The sequence below is a fragment of the Cydia splendana genome, chromosome 10 (assembly GCF_910591565.1).
Source record: "Cydia splendana chromosome 10, ilCydSple1.2, whole genome shotgun sequence".
NCBI classification, from domain to species: domain Eukaryota; kingdom Metazoa; phylum Arthropoda; class Insecta; order Lepidoptera; family Tortricidae; genus Cydia; species Cydia splendana.
The window spans coordinates 19,570,735-19,592,868 of record NC_085969.1 but is presented as its reverse complement, the minus strand read 5'-3'; the positions used below and the strand labels follow the sequence as shown (position 1 = coordinate 19,592,868).

Below are 22,134 nucleotides of genomic sequence, written 5' to 3'. Positions count from 1 at the left end.
TCAGTACTTGGATGGGTGACCGTTTTTTTTTTGCTTTTTATTTGTTTTTTTTTTATATGGTACGGAACCCTTCGTGCGCGAGTCCGACTCGCACTTGCCCGATTTTATTATGTCAGGTGTAAGTTTGGTCTCTTACATTGTCCCAATGCCTCTTCACGTCTCGACATTTTTCAACAAGATCTTAAAGCACCTAACTATAACTACGTGCTTGTAGTTATAGTTTTTCGTCTCACCCACGACTCACATTGTTCCGAGATATCGGCCGATCTCGTGTTTGTCTAACAAGCGACGTGTCCGAATATAATAACCTGTTTTGTCTGTTCAGACGGGTTGGGATGACGTGGATGTGACTTGTGTATTAAATAAGAGACGTTATTGGTATGTGTTCAGGATGACTCACGTTAGACTGGGCCGTGTGCGGGCAGGAGCTTCCGGCGCGTACTTTTATATGTCATGACAGGCTTTCCATAGAAGACGTGATGCTTTCCATAGAAAACGATGCGCCGGAAGCTCCGGCCCGGACACGGCCCGGTCTAACGTGAGTCTTCCTGTACAGAGTGCGCCTTAATTTAAATTTAACATGTAAAAATTTTACGTTTTAAATAGGTAGCAATATTTTTATTTAAAAAAATAGAAAACAATTGGGACTACCACATTTTACTTTTTTTTATAATATGTCGAAAAAAAAATTTGTTTTTAAATTATATATTTTTTTTTCGACATATTATTTATATGTATATTCATATTTCCCTTTGCATCGACCAAACTAAACAAAATACATCTACAGTTAGTAGCATAACTGAGTCAAAATCAGTACCTCAGTAAAAAGTAAGTAAATAATATGATGACAAACAAATTTGCCTGAAAAAGCTATACGCAGAATATCTACTTCTTAAGTGCCGCTACAAAACTTTATTACAAATGATTTTCTTCCGTCTAATACATTTTTCATAGTTTCATTTATGAATTTCCTTTATGAAAAGTTACCTAAACGTGTGAAAGACATAGCCAGTGTGTCGGAATTTCAGTCCCAACTAAAGCAAATACTGCTAGGAAATACAATATATTGTATGGACGAATTCATGAGACCTTAAACTATGTATTGTTTGTTAGAATATCCCGTATTTGATAATGTACTCTTGACGATCACAATATTAATTCTTATATATTAACATATTAATTTATAATGCAATGTAATATTATGAAATAAATAAATATCATATCATATCATTCTGAAAACTGTAAAATTTGACCTAACTTATTTTTCGCATTTTTTTTTCTTAAGCATTCCCAATTCAGTATCTGATTTAAAATAAGCAATTCTATGCCCATTGTAATAGTTATTAATCATTTCAATCAGGCTTATTTTTGTATTTAGTTACTGGCGATGTATAGTCCGGTGCAAAACTGAGTCAAGGAAAATAGCCTAATAAAGTAATTAGTTCAATTTTGGAGTAAACTTCATTCTGGGATAACTATAAAAATACGTTAGATATAATTACTTAATTGTTGTCATTATCAAATTATTTTAATTTGTTACCTAAGTAATTAAAGCTGAAATAATGATAGCATTTTTTTTAATTAGCCTACTTTGATGTCCCGTGCTGGGCAAAGGCCTCCCCTCGTTTTCGGCCTTAAACGTATAAAATTCTTGTCTGATTATAAAAAGCGACAGAATGCCAGTTTCAAGCAAAAAAATATTTATTAAAATGATTAAGTTAGGTCTATCAAAGTTAGGCGATTCCAATTTTCTAATTTACTAATTTACTATTTATGAGTAATAATCACAAATACTAAATCATCAAAAAAATGCTCGAAACAATGCGGTCGTATCCACACAATTCCACATCGCTACGAGTATGATTTGAAGGAGATTAAAATAATTGTATACGTCCTGTGAGATTGACCAGCGTGGCGGTTGCTATGGACAAAAACCTCGTACCTACCAGATCCTTACGGACGTGAGAGATGCCAGTGATAAAGTTAACTGACAAATTACTATTTATTTCGAATTGTTTTGGTTGGAGAAAGTGCTTTTGTACAGTCAGCAGCAGAAGTTCCTAAGCGGGCGAGGTGTTCAGAATTACGTTGACACGCTTAGCGCCACTTGCATCATCCCACTAACCCGGGGTTCAGCGGTTAAACTATTAACCTAGTGTCAAATTGTACTGGTAACCATGGTAACTCCAGGTTTAACCGGTTAACCCCGGGTTAGTGGGATGGTGCAAGTGGCGCTTACTCTCTTAACAATAAAGTCGCGTCAAGATCATTTTGAACACTCTTCTGCTTCTTTCTTCTTTTTCTTCTTAAATATTTCTCAATAACTCTGAAAAATATACTTAGGCGTAAAATTTTGCTCGTCGCGTCCCTCGGCTATATGTCACTAGCTAATTTATACTCAAATTATGTTGCGGTGGTATGCAGGGTAACGATATACAATTTAAATTAAACGAAAATTATACATGTTTTTGTGATTTTTCCATCAAGCCAACTTAAACATTTTAGGGTTTTGGTTAGAGTATGCCCTTGCAAATATAGTCTAGCTTCCATGTGAATATATTATGGAATTTGCCCTTGACTAAATAAAAAGTGTAAAAATACAATATAGAAACCAAGATTTTGCGTTAACCCCCTTAATTTTCAGCAGTAAAATTTCGCTAATCTGCCTAAATTACGACTACCATTAACTATCACACTAATAAACTACCGAATTCATAATTGCTTGTACATTTTTGATTAAAGTGTTAACTGCATGCAATCATGCGATTAAAAGCGTTTAAGCCTTAGTAATTATGTAAATGTTTGTAGAATACGCATGGCAGCACACAGGTTAGGTTTATTCGTCTTGAGGCCGGTAGCTTTGTCTATTTGAATATTTAGTTGGGCAAAAAAAACAGCCTATATATTAGCTAAGTCTAATGCTGGGCACAGGCGAGTCCTCTCATGTGGCATAGGCCTCTTCTCAGCTAGAGGCTTGGGCTATAGTCCCCACGCTGCTGGCCCAATGCGGGATGGGGACTTCACATACACCTTTGGACTTCTTCGCTGATGTTAGCAGGTTTCCTCACGATGTTTTCCTTCACATGTTAAATACCTATTACAATTGTATGTTGTATTTTAAATATTATAATTGCATGCAATTTTCATTACATTGCGGTATCTGATTAAACTTTTGAATGTAGTATCCCTTAGTAGTCGGCATATAACGTAAATGCTATGCAAGTTCTTGCTAGTCTAGGCCTCGCCTTTCGCCTTACGATTTTGAACACAACTGACTATAAAAACTGGATCAAATATCATATATGTATTTTATATAGGTACATATTACCTACTCTGTTCAATATATTAACTTACCAACATTTCTGTACTCCTATTAAAACAGTATCTACGTTCCATGTCCCAAAAATAAGAAAGAATGTTCTTAAACCGTTGCAGACCGCGATTATGTGTTTTTGGGTGGATTTAATAATGCACGCATTTTTATCCAGTCTGTTGGTACCATCACCCGCACTGTTGACTGACAGTTCTTAACCTTATTACAAAGAAATAAGGTCCACCCATGGACAGTTAAGTGTTGCTGTTTATACGGCGAATTTTTCCTGGAAATTAAATTCACGTAAAATTATTGGTTAGCTTTGAAACAACTTGCCAAAATTACTTTCATACAAAAGATTTTCAGGCCATTATAATAATCATGAAACCGTTAAGACAATAATGGTTTAATGGAATATTGTTTTATTACGATGCTTTAGTCAAATATTATAATATTAACTCTTTATAATATTAACTTTGGGCGATGTCGGATAAACATAACTTTGACTCTCTTTGATTATCTTAATTGTGTTCGTGATTTTAATGTAATATGGATCATTTGTTATCTGGAATTGAATTGAATTGAATTGCTCCACGACGGAACTGGTCCCAATTTCTCGACAGCTTATATGCCATCTTAGGGCCGGTATATACAGATGGACTGCAACCCGACTGCAACTTGTATGGAAACTGCACGCCGACGTTGCAGTCGAGCTGCAGTCCGTCTGTATCGGCCCTTAATAAGACTAGGGCCTGGCTAATAGGGTCTGCCAAGACCCTAGTCTTTGACCATCTACTTAAATTCCCAATAGCAAACTAAATAATAGAAAAGAAAAGAAAATAGCGTACTCCCATCTTAAAGGCCGGCAACGCGCTTGCAACCCTTCTGGTGTTGCGGGTGTCCATGGGCGGCGGTAATCGCTTACCATCAGGTGATCCGTCTGCTCGTTTGCCTCCTATTTCATAAAAAAAAAAAAAAAAAGCATTATACCGGCCCAAAGCAGAACGAGCCCGTGCCTGGATACAGATTCAGCGGCATGCATAATGCACTCACTAATGCAGTTGTTAATTACACGTCCTTAGGGGTCATTATTGATTGGCAATTTGTGATGTTCGTCTATGCTTTATCGAATTAATGTGCTTAGTCTTAACGGTATTAAGTTAATTTCATTAAGGGATTAGGATAAGGTTATAGAGGCGATTGATTTGGAGTTTAAACTGAAATAGGTGTTGCACGAAAGGAAAAGTTACCAAGTGCTCCGGTGAAGTGAGAAATAAAAAAATATAGAAAAAACAAACCGGCCAAGTGCGAGTCGGAATCGCGCAGGAAGGGCTCCGTACCATTACGCAAAAAACGGCAAAAATAATCACGTTTGTTGTATGGGAGCCCCACTTAATTATTTATTTTATCCTGTTTTTTAGTACCTATTTTGTTGTTATAGCGGCAACAGAAATACATCATCTGTGAAAATTTCAATTGTCTAGCTATCACGGTTCATGAGATACAGCCTGGTGACGGACAGACAGACGGACAAACAGATAGACGGACGGAGAAGAGTCTTAGTGGGTAATAGAATAGGGTCCCGTTTTTACCTTTCAGGTACGGCACCCTAAAGATGATCCGTACCTAACCTAGAAAGTATTTTTGATGTGACTAAGCATAAAAATAGTCATATTGTTTTTTTTATTTACTTACTTTGCTTAACCCCCAACCAAAACAACCATCTCAAGTCAAGGCGAGCCCGGGACACATTTAGTGGGCAACATTTTTATTGTTAACAAGCGAGCGACGATGATATCTGCGCGTATGAATGATGACTTCGTGCCGGGCCGAGGAGCGGTGAAGGGTTAGGAAGGGTTAGACATGGAAGAAAATAAAAATATAGTACAAACGCTATATTTTCTACTAAAAGTTCCTTAAAAAAAGGGTGTTTAGGTCGTTGATCTGTTTACCAAAAGAAAAAAAGGAAGGTGAGGGTTAGATGCGTTGTATCGACGGCGTTTTGTGTACGCTTGTAGCACCGTTAGAGTAGCAAACAGAGTACCTAGAGGCAGGTAAATAGCACGTGCACGGTTGCCTCTTATAGAGGAGACCGGGCAAAGCCAGTTTGGCAACCTAATCTTATGTTTTTACGAATACATCAGATATTTATGACCTTGGAAACCATTTTTGGATTCAGCTGGTTCTCCAACGTTTTATTTCAAGTGGTAGTGGTAATCTACATAAAATTTAGTTTCCATAAGTGTGTAGGTTTGATGAAGAAGCTCATTTATGAGTTTGTTGTTTAATGTTTTAATGACCCAGGATTGGTAGACATAACCTTTTTGAAGTTAAACGTCTGAACCAATAGCCAACCATATACATAGTTTGAACGACTATTTATTTACATACTTATTAAAACATATTCGATTATGTCATAAATTACAAAACTAAAAACCAGATATCTTGTCAAGCATGTCTACCTTATTTGAATTATTGCTAACTTTTCATTAAAATTGTCCAATGACCCCACGATTTTAATCTCAAAATCAAATATTATGTGAAAAGATCATTAAGTTTTGGGCTAGCTCATTTGCATAATGACTTTCAACTCATATCGATTTGGCAAAAACTAATCAAAGTTGTCTATTAACTAAACTGCTAAAATCTGCCTAATGAGGTCGTAATTATGTCATATATTATAATCTATCGATTCGTTTAAAACGAAGGCGTTGTTTCTTATAAAAATACCTATCACATGTTTATGGGAAAGTTGACAACTTCTAATGATTATGTATAAATTTTAGCAAATAAATCTACGTGATTTTAGTTAGTTCGACCAGTACGGCTACCACCAGTTTTGACATTGACATAACGCTCACGTTTACGTAACTTACTTTCTATGCATCTCGCTCGTACTCGCATATGCGAGCAATAGTGGAAGCGAGATGTACAGAAAGTAAATTACGTAGACGTGAGCGTTATGTCAATGTTAAAACTGATGGTAGAGGCTCTGGTGAATAAGAAAACTTATCAGAACGGGATTTTGGTAAGTATAATAAATAAATCGTAATTGAAGCATTTCATTTTCATGGAGTCATATAAAATTTTAATTTTTCGTAACTATTTTTTAGATGAATTTAAATTGTTGGAAGCTTAGAATTTAGCTATTAAGTCCTAGAAATTAAACTAAGTTTAAATAGATCTTAAACCCAAAATAAAGGTCTAATTCATGGGCTTCAAAACTATAGGAGGCGCAACGTTAGTCCTAACAATGCGAATAATCAATCAATCAATCAAAGCATTAATTTCAGGCTACTAAGGCCTATTTTCAGGATACATACCTTACAAACTAACATATGTATACAATAATAAAAATCTTAAATACTAAAAAATCATTTTCGTGACGCAGTTTTCTGTTGCGGCGTCACTTGCTCTGGTGTAGGATTCGGCAGATTCCCACGGAACCGCCGAAATATCACACCCTTCGGCCAGAAGTCCGTATAATAAGAATAAGAAACGACAAGTGTCAAGAGAGGCTCAGAAACTTTCCTTCCATTAAAAACCCAGAAGGCAATAGAGAAAAAATCGTGATCTACTATCATGACCTAAATAACCAGGTTTGGCAATAATAAAGCACTTTTTCCACAAAATCATAGTTCGGTATGGAACAAAATGGTAAAGTTCTTAACTTTCTTGTGTCTATGGTCGCGACCCGTAAACGGAGATAAGGGGTCGACGTTTTTAGCACAAAGCATTTTCTGTTTTGGACCCTTTCTTACAGGTCCAGAACGTGAGAGCACCTTACAGAGACCACCTTTATCGAGGCTCGAGTAATATTTCGTCCAGATTATCTTAAAACCCCTTTAACGTTCAGCGTTGGATCGACGTCTTATTTTACAAATAATAATCACGTTTTGAGCTAAACAGCGCCTTTAAAGATAAACAGTTTAAGAGTAACGATAGGACATAAATCTGATGCCGTCGGTTGTGAATGAGAATTTCTGATTTTAATAAAGTTATTGTGTCTTTGGAGGAGCGATTTGAATGATAGTTTCTTCGCGCATCGAGGAGTTTCTACTCGTACTAACGATTTGGACTTCGATCTTTACTTTAAAGGATATTTCTAGATTGTAGGATGCTTTTTACATTTAAAGTCTAGTTATAGTAATAAGTCGTAAGAAATTAAAATGTCTTAGACGACGAGAATGTGGGTCACATAGATTTTATTTTATACTTAAGTCGTTCGCGTCTTTCCTGTAGACATCACTAAGTTAAGAGATTCAAAAGCAAATTTTTGAACTGCACCTTTACATGCAGTATACTTTTTTAGGGTTCCGTACCCAAAGGGTAAAAACGGGACCCTATTACTAAGACTCCACTGTCTGTCCGTCTGTCCGTCTGTCTGTCACCAGTCACAGTTGAAATTTTCACAGGTGATTTTCTGTTGCCGCTATAACAACAAATACTAAAAAATACGGAACCCTCGGTGGGCGGGTACGACTTGCACTTGTCCGGTTTTTTCTTAGTACTTGAGACTTAAATAGGAAAAACGTGGTAATATTTACCCGTGTCGTTAACTTTTGATGATTTCTCCACAAAAGTGACCTTTTTCTAATATGTATTTGACCCTCGGGTTTGACCCATGTACTGTTCTGACACCGTTAATGATTATAATACCTACTTTCGCCTTATATATTACGGTAGTCTCCTTTATTAGGTACTCAAATGGCCAAATGGCCTTTAACAAGCACAAAAATTGCATTTATCAATCCCATAAAAGGAAATGAATGCCTCTCTTAGTTTTAATGCCTTTATTGTCACAGTTCATGTTTAATTTAATGAGCACTAAACGTCAAATTATGGTAAACACGAGGCACATTAAACAGAACTAGCACGAAGTAATAAATTTAGAGAAATGTGAAAGAACTATAGAAACAAGTTCCGTCTAAGGGTATTTAAAACAATTACATATTTAAAGCTCCTCATTATTTTGCGGGGTTGACAACCGTACCATAAAAGCAATGAGGTTGTAAAATTTCTGTCCCACTGAATTTATAGAGGCCATATAATTGCGGTAGAACACTTTTGTCTATGCGGGCCGTCCCTAGTTTTATTACGTTCCCCTAAAATGGATTTTTTGCGGGATGTCCACACATTGTTAATTTCTCCGGCCGGCAATTGTTTTCAACGGTTTCTTTGTAAAAGAGAAAACTGGGCGAACAATATTGAATGCCGTAAAAGGCTTTTGGTTATGGTTAATAGAATTGGTTGCAATAATACCGGGCAGTTTCATGTTTGGTTTCAATTTGGCTGCAGTTTTCTTTTGTCTCATTTTAAAAGTGTCACGCTGGGTTCTTTCAATTACTGTTGAAGCTTCCGTTTTCTGGAATTCTGTTTGGCAGTGTAATATACTGGATCTGTCAAGTTGAATTTTGTTTATTCCGGTAGCGTCTTATTTCATCTGAAACATCCATTGTAATTACTTTATATTTTGTATTTTCTTAGTAATAGAGATACAGAAAGGTCGAGACACTTGCTGTTTACTTATTCTTTTGAATGCATTTCATTAAGAACTCTAAATAACTTTTGTGTTTATTTTCCCCGTGCGTGCTTTATGAAGTTGTTTGATTGACATTTTAAGACTTTGCAACTAAACCTACAGGACTATAAAACCTAAAAACAACTTAATAAAAGAATTAAAAGGAATACAAAAGGTCATAGAACCAATAGTCCTATTTTCGTAAACACAACGAGATAATGTTCATAAATGTTCACAGTTGTACTCTAAAAAGCCACATGGCCGAGTGCTCAGTTAAAATCAATCTTTTGTAGATTAAAAGCTCGTAAATATTATTGATAAACGCAGCCATTATTCCACATAAAAGGCATGTGAACTCGGTTCACAGATATCGGACAGTGTCAACACGGCTATTGGTTATGTAACTGCTCAGAGTCTTTAGGGTTACCAGACCTCACGATTTTAGTGGGCATGTCCAAAACATGGTTATTTCTCAAGCCTGCGATATTTATCCGGAAAAGTTTGGATTTTTTGACAGGCAAATGAAAAAGAGAAGTTTTTACAGAATTTGTAAGTTATTCTACTAAATATTCTTTAATTTTAAGCTTTTGCGACCTATTTTTTTAACTGAATTTTGATTTTTAGACACTAAAAATTACTTATGATGTTTATTATAAGATCATCATTAGATTTTTTGTATTTTTAGACAAAAACAATTAATATACCTAACCATTTTTTTGTTTGACCATTAAAATGTAATCAGTAGATTTTTTTAGGACCCAGAAATTTTGTCAGGACTTAACATAATGGTATCTGGTATCCCTAACTGAGACGATTTCGGAGTCTGTTACGAGATAAGTGGTAATATTATTGTGTTTGACGTTGCCCGGTAAATATTGGGACGTCTCGTACCTATGCGATATATTGACATTCAATATTGACGGAGAATATCAATATGCTAGTGACCTTGCTATAAAAGACCTCTTTTCTCGGAATGATTCACCTCAAACGATTGGGGTTGGTTTCTTATTAGTTTATATTTGGTAACTTTCGTCGACCTAACAGACTATTTATTAAAAGAGGAAAAATAAACCAAATAGTTCAATCACAATTTTTTTCGTCATTATCTTTATTACCAATCTAAACTTTTACTAGAATCAACATAACTTTTGTTTATTTTAGGATACAATCTTGGACAAAAAGCTTTCGGTTTCTCTAGCCAGCTCAAAAACATAAGCCTCACTTATTCAAATTAGTCTAGTTTTTCGCGATATCTTTGTTTATCCAAGAATCAAGAAGCTAAACAAATACATAATCTATGACAATCTATGAATCAGTTGTCTCATCGGTGCTTAAAGCTTGAAAGAAACTAAAGTGCCACGATATATTTAAATTAACTAGTTTTATTAAATACATTTATAACGATTACCGGGCGTTCTACTAGCTTCGGTCTTGTATCAATTTCGTAATTTTATCAGAGGAAGAGTTCGGGACCCAGAGTGTCTCCCACGGTAAACGCAATTTGAAACGCTCGTGTCGAATCTTCCGATGGCCCGCGATTACACTATGATGACCGTTAACTCCAAAAAGTCTTAAGTATAAATAAAAGTCGTAGAATATGCTTACTTTCTTTTTCTGAGAGGTTTTAAGGTGACGCACCGTAGCCCTTTGCTTGAATGAACGTGTTTTTGTGTCTAACTACGTATTTTGGATTTAGTTTATTTTTGTGAGAACAATTTTGAGCTAGTTAGCTATGTTTGGGATGGGAAAAAATTCCACTGCGCTTTTTAGTACGGTTGTTTACTTGGAAACCCTCTTAGCAGTACGTGTCTTGCAGTTAATTGTTATATTCCGAGTTGAAGATTGTGATTATTTCGCAACAGCAAATCGGTGTTTTTATCATTGTTAATGTTATACTGATTACGGGGAACAGGTAGGTACACTATTATCCATTTATTTGGTTATGTTATGTTGTTAACGGGGAACAACCAGAAATAAAGGTAGATAACATTCTAATTTTTGTTTATGGGTATTAACTTAGCATGAGCGACATGATTTTAAATTAGTTACTTGTAGTTTTGAATATGACACATTTCGATGTTATAAACATAATCATAATATGTATTGTTGTACGTACCTTACCCCAATACTGTAATATCACTAAATACTGTTAGTACTTAATTCAAGCTTGAGAAACTACTGCACAATAACAATAATTACATAAGAAAACTAATGAATGATGGACGACGGTAATCGCTTACCATATAAAAATATAACCAAAATCACCCTCTATAGGAAGACGAATAGCCATTTTGTGTTCATGAATTGTTATTTTAAATTAAGTGTTTTGTTACTTCATATCATTATAATTTTCACAACTTTTATCATTTGCATCGCAGCTGTTCAAACGGGATTGTACATTTTGTGCGCAATCATTTTTCTCGGTTTCTTTCGTTGTAGCATTTAAAATGTCAATCATTGCATTTTGCATAAAGAAAAATGTCCGCCTACTTGTCAAAATTTTGCATTAACGCACAATGGGAGTAAATCTTTGAAAGGCTATGGGATTAAAATTTAAGGAATTGTATAAATATTAAAATCAACTCAAAATACCTACCTCAGAGTAGGGCACGTCTACGTGCAACTAGTTTATAATTCATTCTCTATTGCTGCAATTTAAGAATATCTAATTCGGAATGCACAAAGTTGTAGGTATGTAATTGCAAATTTCCGATGTTAACTGCCTCTGCCTACCTTCTTATCATATGCCTATTAAATAATATTTATTGATAAAAATAATGAAAGAAGTAAGTAGTTATACAAACTATTTCGGATAAGATCTTATATTTTTATTTTATTTGACAGTGCTTAAGTAATTAACTCATATTGTTTACAGTGGCCGGCGTTTTTTTGTGAGACGCCACTGGCTACTGTTTCGAACGACACACTGCGACCTCCTTTGAGATGAAACCCGAGGAGGTGAAACCAATCACGCACCACATCTTCTACAATGAATGCCCAACTAATATTTTTGAGAGTTTAAACACGCGTGCCATCTGTTGTAAGCCGATGCAGTGCGGTCCCACCCGTTGTCGTAGCCCCCCCGCCCCGCGTCCCCACCCTCCCGACACCCATGCGGCTTTCGTTCAAACTTCGTAGGTCAGTTACCGCCCGACCGCAGGGGAGCATGGCTGCGTCAAAAATTTTACCGCGATCACGCACTCTGTGTTTACACGCGCTATAAAACAAAGTGTAAATAAAAGAAACTTTTAACGAATTGGACTTGAAGTGACGAAAAAGTTTATCGGACTAAGTTGGTGGTTAATAAGAGACAAATGTACTGTATTTTAAAGTGAAAATGTTAAGGAACTTACGCGGAATGAGTTCGTTAAAAGTTTGGATGTGTTTGGTCGTGGTGGCGGCTGCGCGCGCACGGTCCGCGCCGCCCGCCCCCGCCGGCTGTCAGTGGGACTATTCGGACGCAAAGTTGAGTGAATCAAACTTTCTCACGTGTAATATCAAAACCATTGGCTCTGCAGACTTCTTGTTTAAAAACATTACGACCGCGCAGGCGTTCAACATCAACAAGTTGAAGCTCACTTGCACCGATCTGCTTTTCTTCGAAAGCTCCCTACACATGAACACCGGCAGCTTTCTGGGGCAACTTCGGAAATTGGAGGACTTGCGCGTTGAATACTGCAAAATTCGTTACGTTCCGGCTACTGTTCTGTCTCCGCTACGTGACTTGACAAGTTTAACTCTACGCTCCTACAATACTGATTGGCCTGCGATGACTATGGAATTCCACGCGGAGAGTTTCCGAGGTCTAATGGAACTGAGGTCCTTAGATTTAGGCGACAATAACATCTACATGCTGCCGTCCGAAGTCTTCTGTCCGCTTTTTAGTTTGGAATCTTTGAATCTGACCAACAATAGAATACAAGACATATCAGAAATCGGATTTTCCGATTGGGGCAAGGGACCAATCGCACCTGGCAAATCCTGCAATACTGGACTTAAAATGCTCGACATATCTCACAATAATATCTTAAGACTGCCCGACAACGGACTTTCTAGCCTGAGATCTTTAGAAGTGTTGAATATTCATAACAACCTAATTAACGAGATAGGCGACCGAGCCTTTGTCGGATTGAATTCATTAAAAATTCTGAACTTGTCCGGGAATAAGTTAGTTGCTGTCCCTCCAGAACTATTCCAGTCGTCGCGCGTTATAAAGGAAATTTCTTTAGCGAACAATTCGCTCGCAGTTTTGGCCCCGGGATTACTCGAAGGCTTGGATCAACTTGAAAAGCTGGATTTATCAAGAAATCGCCTAACAAATGACTGGGTGAATCGAGATACTTTCGCCGGCCTTATACGTTTGGTTATCTTGAATTTATCTCACAATGCTCTTGCGAGACTGGACCCGAAATCATTTCAAGATTTGAATAACTTACAAGTTTTGAATTTGGATAACAACGCTATTGAAACTATCAGCAACGGCGCATTTGCCGAACTTAAAAATCTACATCATCTCTCGATTTCGGACAATAGAATTAAATCACTGAATGAGCACATATTTTCGAACCTTTTTGTTTTGAATCAACTCTACATGGACAATAACAACATTGACACAATTCACGAGCGTTGTTTCGAAAACATAACTTATTTACAAGATCTAGGATTGAATGGCAATAATCTCAACACAATACCAGAAGGCATTAAGAGGCTACGATTTCTGAAATCCCTAGACATCGGCAAAAATAACATCACGAAAATATCTAACACATCATTTGAGGGATTAGAGGAACTTTATGGATTACGGCTCGTGGACAACCAAATTGAAAGCGTCCCTAAGGACACTTTTAGTACCCTGCCCTCGCTGCAAGTTCTTAATCTGGCTTCAAACAAGATTTCGACCATTGAGCAGGATGCGTTTGTGTCAAACCCGACACTAAAAGCAATCCGATTAGATGGGAACAAACTGACCGACATTCGAGGCGTTTTTAGTAACTTGAATACCCTCGGCTGGCTCAACATATCCGACAACAAACTAATTTACTTTGATTACAGTTACATGCCAGCGGCTCTTGAATGGTTGGATATCCATAGTAATAATATCACGAAACTGGACAATGAACATAATGCGCAACCGAATATCAGAATGCTCGACGTAAGCTACAATGCTATGGAGAACGTCGATGAACGATCAATACCTGATTCTATTGAGATCCTTTTCTTGAACAACAATAAAATTCACACGATCCATCCAGGTACATTTTTACAAAAAAGAAACTTAGAAAAAGTCGTCGTGACCGAAAATAAATTGAGAACCGTCGAGTTATCTGCGTTCACGCTGCCACACGTAGCGAAGCATAGATCATTGCCGAAATTCTTCATTGGAAATAATCCATTTGTTTGTAACTGTCACATGATTTGGCTTCAGAAGATAAATCTTTGGAATCATATGAGGCAGTATCCGAGATTTGTCGATTTAGATTCAGTCACGTGCGAAGTCGTTAATAACAAATATGGCGGGAAGGCTAACCTAATGGATGTTCCCGAGACCCACTTCTTATGCTCGTATGAGACTCATTGCTCGTCGAACTGTTTTTGCTGTGACTTTGAGGCATGCGATTGCAAAATGACTTGCCCAGAAGGCTGTTCCTGTTTCCACGATAGTAATTGGAGTTCCAACGTGATTGACTGCTCTAATGTTGGCTACACTGATATCCCAGAAAAAATACCGATGGATGCCACAGAGCTTTACCTAGATGGTAATGACTTCGGTTCATTGAACAGTCATCTATTCATAGGGAAGAAAAAGTTGCACAAATTATACTTAAACAACAGTAACATCGCTACGATCGATAATGATACTCTAAATGGACTTCATGCTCTGAATATCCTGCATCTCGAAAACAACCATCTAACCGAGTTATCTGGAGGAGAGTTTTCGCAAACTAAACATTTGAGAGAGTTATACTTGAATAATAACCTCTTGACAAGTGTAGCGAACAAGACTTTTGAGGGCTTGTCAGCTTTGAGAGTGACACATTTGGAGGGCAATAAGATCCTTGACCTTGACAAAAAGTTGGCGTCTGTGTCGACGCTAGAAAACGTCAACGTTCAAGGAAACATCTTTACTTGTACGTGTGATAATGTGTTGTTACTTCAAAACTGGCTCAAAAAACATAATCAAGACTCGTTGGAGATGTTGTGCGTCGACGAAAATGAACTAGTGTCCAACCTAACCGTGTTTGACGTGATTGACAGTTGTCGTGATTCAAGTGTTTCGGACAATACGATTCCAACTGAGAATCAACTTTATCGGTACGACGAAGTAAGCACCATAAACCTGAATTTTGTACCCTTATTGGCAGTCGTGTTAATAAGTGTTATTCTGATTCTATTGTTTGGTGCCTTAGCGTTCTCCTTTAGGCAAAACGTGCGCCTGTGGGCACATACCAAATATGGCGTCAGGCTATTCAAAAGTGCTTCTATTCAAGAAAGTGAACTAGATAGAGACACTATGTACGATGGATATGCAGTGTATAGTTTATTAGATGATGATTTTGTATCAAAAGTTGTAGCCCCTGAAATGGAGCACTCGGGTTACACAATGTGCTTTCATTACAGGGACTTGCAACTCGCTCCCGAAAATTATTTAATTGAACAAATTACTAATGCGGCTGATTCGGCTAAGAGAATTCTTATTTTTGTATCTTTTAATTTCTTACAAAATGAATGGTCAAAGGCGTCATTCAAAGCTGCCGTCAAACACATTATAACTTCTATTCACCCGTCAATCAGACGTCACCGAGTAGTGTTCATATTGACAACGGATGTGAGTGCACTTAATTTAGATTTAGACTTCCAAAATTATCTGAAGTCATGCAACGTCCTTTTGTGGGGTGAAAAGAAGTTTTGGGAGAAGATAAGATTTGTAATGCCCGATATATCTAACTTGCAATGGAACAAAGACACAATGAATTACAATCACAATGTGTGTCCGAACGGAAGGCGGCATCCCTCTAGATACACGGCGTCGCCGACGGCGCCGGAGCATTGGTATAAATACGACGCGATTCCCCCGACTACCCCAGTAGGCAATGTCGGCATTAACATTGAGGACGACACTTCAATGTTGACCAATACTACGCTGACGAGCCAGATTCCCGACGGGGAAAATATCCATCATAGTTACATTTCTATAGATACGCAAACGTACGAGCAGCCGTACGGTGGGCGACCGAGGCCTCCCCACACTCTGCGTAAACATCCCGTGCACAATTCCCCATCCATGCTTGACGAGCAAGGCTACTTGCAGCCGCGGTCCTCAGTACACGAATGCCTGCCTCAAACTCACATATCCACGCACAGATGATAAACTTATCTCTTAAAGATAAATGCTAATTGCTTCACATTCCATGTGTTGAGTGCGCCTTTTAAGTTGGCCATGCCTTAAAATCGTGATAAACGTGCAAGTGTTTGGTTTCATTGTTTGACCAAATGTTTGTTGACTTGTTCCTTGATAACATAAACATTAGTTCGTATGTGATGAGACTGTATCGGAATTATTAAGTAGTTGGATGCCTTATTTGTCGAGAATTGTAAAACTGTAGTAAATAAAGATATAGCGATCATTGTTCACTAAGACTGATCTGTTTAAAATTACATTATTGCCATTTATGAACGAATACACTTATATGAGTATTTTGGTATATTATATTATCTCACTGTTACCAAATATTTTGTCGATAGATGTGTAAAATGACTTTCTGTATAAATTATTGTATTGTAAATTATTTTAGGTTTACTAGTCATTAGGTAGGAATTGCGTAGTATTAACATTTTGTAAATAGTTTGTAAATTTGGTTAAAGGACTTGAATCTTCTGTTCAAGTTCTGCCTTTAAATGTTGTAGTGTCATCAGAGTAGCCTAATAAATTATGACACGATATTGTAATGTTTAATGTACCTATATTATATTTGTCGACTGTTATAGTACTACTAAAACTGAAAATAAAACAAAATTACAAAATAATTTCCTCTTTCCTTTAAGCATCATTATTGCCCATTAACTTATTACAAAGTTTGTTTTACGAGCATCATTCCCCATCATTAAGTAGTTTAAGTTCTGCTCATTTATTACTAATAAACTTTGTGGTTTGTTTAAAGAACAAAGATGGTCAGAACCTTTTATTTCACCGACAGCAAAAACTTTATTTACCAGTTAACCGTTAAGTTTTGTTTCTGCATTGAGACTCATTCCTCAAACTCATAAAAAAGGTTCAAAATAATTTCGAAGCCGACAATCATCCCGGGCCATAATGATGGTCCCTTTTCAGGTAGACGCTCCCAAGTCATATTTCAACCGTCATGGATACACTATGGAAGCTATAAAGGAGATTTACAATACATTCTGTATTCGTAACTAGTTAGAAGTGACCTTCTGTCGGACACGGTCAGAGTTATTGATTTTTTGTAATAGTTTTCGAAGTGTGTGCAGTCACAGCATATGGTGTGACATGTTCACAATGGCGGTCAGGTTTAAACTTTTTCTACATATTGTCCAGTGAACGTTTCGTAACGCAACTGACGCTGTCCTTTTCAGTTAAAACGATAAGTAAACACTCTGTCAGAAACCTGTCAATTGATCTCACATTATGTTAAAATATCAGAGCTTTACGCCATATGTGCAGCGGTTATATCAGGTAAGATAACAAAAATATTCTGACAAAGAATGAAGCATGCATTATCTCTAAAAATCTTGATAATTGTAGGTCCAAAGATATCCAAAGTAATATTAACGAGTTAATCAGCTAGATACTGCGCAACCTTTGAAACGAGCTCTATAATTATAGCATAGAAGCAGAACGAAAATCTGCGCCCACGCATTTGGATGTTTTTTGTTGTCTTATTATAAATACCTAATAAAAAAATATAGATGTCCAAATTGTAGAAGAGCTCTTAAGTAACCTATGAACATCTTGAAACAATAGGTATAAGTAAACCTATCAAAAATAAAACTTTTACGTGAGCTTACTAGTATAGTTTGCACACGTAAAAGATTTATCAGTAGGTATTATCTTCATTTCTATTATTTTTTTACCGTACCGTTTCAAAATATAGATACATACTATTAAAAAAAATAGTGAATGAAATAATTCAAATCGATTTATGCCTAGGTAGGTATAGGAGTAGGTACTACAATTAGACCCACATAGGTACCTAGGTAGGAGTAGGTACTTCTGAGCAAATCAAGAGTTGCAATACCTAATGTGTAATAATCATACTTATAGTAACTAAATAAGATTACCTACACCTAAATAAAATCTAAATTAAAAAAAAAAAAAAAATTAAAGCACTAAATTATCAAATAGGTACATTAGATCAAGTGAACAGCAGTTTGGTTGTTAAGGTCGCGATAACTGAGGGCCTACCGTGAACCACGTTCCACGTGTTGCCTCCCTGTCACACCTACGTACGAATTTACAAGTGCGACAGAGAGGCAGCACGTCGATCGTGGTTCGCGGTAGGCCTTCAGACTTAATTTGATGTTATCACTAGTTTCCTTCTCAGTTTCTAACTAAAAAGAAGGTGATATTTATAAACATCAAACACATTTAGAGTTTTAAATTAGCAAAATGTGTTATCCAGAGTGTCCGTGACAAGTGTGATAATTACTCCCAAGGCTAAAATAATCTAGACGATTACTGTTAACGTTGACGAAGTATGCACTGCATTTGCAAGACAAAAGTTTCTTTTAAGGCAACATTATTAAATCATTGTACCTAAATATTAACATAATAGCACCTTGCTGAAAATAAAAAATATGTTATTTTCAGCAAGGTACTATAATATATACTATCTATAGTTCTTTTATATGATCATACTGCAAACCATACACAACTGGGTCTATTAGAGATTTTTTTAAAGTACCTGTGTACTTATCAAAATACATAATTCCTTGTAGAAATTTCTACAGGTACTTATGGTGGAATTGACAACATTTTTTTATTTTCAGTACCTATTTACTTATAATATATATTTCATCGTTGACATTACTATAATTGATTTACTTATTAATCTAATAACAAAAATAAATTGCAAACAGAACCATCTTAACAGTTTGACTGCAGTCATACCTACAAAAAATCTTAAAAAAAAACTTTAAAACTCTAAAATAAAATACTCCCAGCCAAACTTATTTCATATCCATACCTACCACCCATTCACTTCTTCCTTGACTCGTATCCAGAATCAGAACACAAACAAAATTTCTCCAACACCGCATTATTCCTGCAAAAAACTCGAATAAAACGCGTCAATAAAGGGCTATAAATTGGGTTATGGGAAACTGACCACGTATTCCAAATTCTTCCAGAAAATCACGATCTTATGTTCCAACGTAAAGTGATCTTCTTATCCTTAACAACTATGCATATGCAGAGATCTTACTAAAACTGGTTGTTTAAACTTTTGATTCGCAAGTGGGAGTGATAGGGATAGCATGGATAAATCACGGTGAAAACGTTGTCACGAGCGGGACAAAAAATGTGGGAAACTACGAAACGATTTCATTATCCCGTCCAAGCATGACTTTATCTTTGAATGAGTTCCTGGCGCAGACATTTTTATAAATAGATACCTCGTACACGTTGGATAGTGGACGTGGATTACCACGTCGAATATATTTAAAGCGATTTTTTTATATGTATACAGTATAGTCAACTGTAAAAATATGGGTGCACAAATCATCTCAAAAATATGTCCCATAGCTCTTATGTCAGCGAATTAAGAACTATGGGACATATTTTTGAATAAGTTCGCTACACCCATATTTTTACAGTTGACTGTACCTATTAGGTTTTACTACATGATTGTAGGGTGCTTTTTATGTACGAAAAATAAGCATCTTTAGCGATACAGATGAACTAATATGGTATTTTAGCGATGCAATATCATAGCCTATCATTACGCTGAGTTCCTAGGGTAGGAATCTGAGGGATCCTATTTTAGAGTCTAAAATTAAATAGGATCTCTGTGTTTTTTTATGTCTGTATGTCTTCTTATTTTATGTACTATGTTGTGGCGTTAAATAAATGCATTTTATTTATTTAAAAAATACCAAAAAATAATTTATTTCTTAAAAAGCAACTTAGAGAAAAGAAAATATAAAATACGAATAGAAATGAAAACCTTATTAAACTATTGTGCAACCAACGTTGAAAATGAAGATGTTCCGAATAAAATTTGCCCACAGGATAACTTACGGAATATTATAATATTTGAAGTCCAACGTAAATTGTGTCTGCGTGATTTTCTAAGTTACAAGATATATATCTGTGGTTCCCGATATGGATAGATGGAAGTACAGATTTGTTCCATTTTATTGACTTTGGAGTTTGGACTGAGGAATGATTTGCAACGTGCAGAGAACGAAAGAAAAACAAAAGGGGATCGCCATCGCCCCTTAGGCTGCACCCATCAATATCATAAAGCGTGGTATATTTTACGATTTATATTTGTTTTATATGTCCAGTTTTATATCTTGTGTATAATCTTGCAATAACACGTTCAAAGCATATTTCCGGCCATCGTTTTAGCCTCCTGCCTACCAGAGGTACTTTTTTTGGAATATCATTTTGAAATATTCAGAAAACATTTCTTAGGGTTAGAGATGTCTAGGACAAATACAGAAAAAATATTCCCGTTTTTCCTACTAGTTTTTCCTTGCGTCCTTTACAAAGGACATCAGTGCCCAATTAAGTTGTCCTGTGCAAAGGACATAACACTTTGATGACCATTAAAAGTAAAAAAACTGAGGTATTATAAAGAATAATAATACGAAAAATTTAGAAACAAATCAACGTTATATTAAAAATGTAAAATTTTAAAAAACGAGGCTCATTTCTTTGAAATCCTCCTCCTGCCTACATTCTTCCTTTGGAAAGGACATAAGAAATAAAAAAATGCTGTGGAGTATTTCTCAATGGTAACCCTAATGCATTCCTTGTAACTCATTATACAACTGTCAAAGTTTATAGAACAAAATAGAAATGTCAATGTCAAGCTGTCATTTTTCAAAAATGGCGACGGCAAGTGGACGCGCCGGCCTGCGCCCGCGCAAAGGTAAGTCTAAGGGTCTCCCCAGATATATCGACGCGCATTCGGCAAAAGCCGATAGGAAAAAGCTTTATGTCCGCGCAATAAGAGCGAAGAAGTCGTCGTTTTGCTCGGCTAATTAAATGATATATTTACGTATTAGACAGTCATTTTCTTTAACTATTCAAAATATTTTGTGATACCATGTTGAAATGTAAAATGTTAAAAAAGGACATATCCTTTGCAGAGTACAAATGTAGGCAATTGAGTTTAAGAAATTGAGACTATATATGTACTTTGCACAGGACATTAACAAAGGAGGGTATATTTTTTTATTTATTGACCGTTGTTTTCAGCGTTAGCAGACATAGATATCGAGGACGACCCTATGTTTCTCCCATCAGAAATGGTAAGAACGGCCAGTATCCAGACTCAGACTGAGTTACTCAGTATTCAGACGCAGTTTACGCAGGCCGGCGCGTCCACTTGCCGTCGCCATTTTTGAAAAATGACAGCTTGACATTGACATTTCAATTTTTTTCTATAAACTTTGACAGTTGTATAATGAGTTACAAGGAATGCATTAGGGTTACCATTGAGAAATACTCCACAGCATTTTTTTATTTCTTATGTCCTTTCCAAAGGAAGGATGTAGGCAGGAGGTTAGATTTGCATCACCTTAGGGTTCCGTACCCGTAAAAACGGGACCCTATTACTAAGACTCCACTCCGTCCGTCCGTCTGTCTGTCACCAGGCTGCTCTGCTCCCTGCTCCAGCTCTCACGGTTTATGTATCTCATAAAGAAGCTAGACAGTTGAAATTTTCACAGATGATGTATTTCTGTTGCCGCTATAACAACAAATACTAAAAAGAACGGAACCCTCAGTGGGCGAGTCCGACTCGCACTTGGCCGGTTTTTCATAATGTATTTAATTTTAATAACGAGTAATTTCACAATCCCACCACTGTTAAATGAGGATATTTTCAAAAATTCCCATTACGAATAATCGTGCTCTGCCCCATACAACGTTTTCCTGCAAGAGAAACAGAGCTAGGGCCTACCGCGAACCACGTTCGACGTGTTGCCTCTCTGTCGCTCTTGTAAATTCGTACGTAAGTGTGACAGGGAGGCAACACGTCGAATACGTGGTTCGCGGTAAGCACTCAGATCATTCATCCACCTTTCAGTGGTCTGCAGTTTCCGGGTTGTA

At 36.6% G+C, this 22,134-nt stretch overlaps 1 protein-coding gene across 1 annotated transcript; it reads left to right on the top strand.

Annotated features, from left to right (window-relative positions):
- Positions 1–11,968: 11,968 nt before the first annotated feature.
- LOC134794432 (toll-like receptor 6) lies at positions 11,969–16,859 on the top strand. The gene has a single exon (XM_063766245.1). The coding sequence runs from the start codon at positions 12,172–12,174 to the stop codon at positions 16,198–16,200; it is 4,029 nt and encodes a 1,342-aa protein (XP_063622315.1). The 5' UTR covers positions 11,969–12,171; the 3' UTR covers positions 16,201–16,859.
- Positions 16,860–22,134: the final 5,275 nt, after the last annotated feature.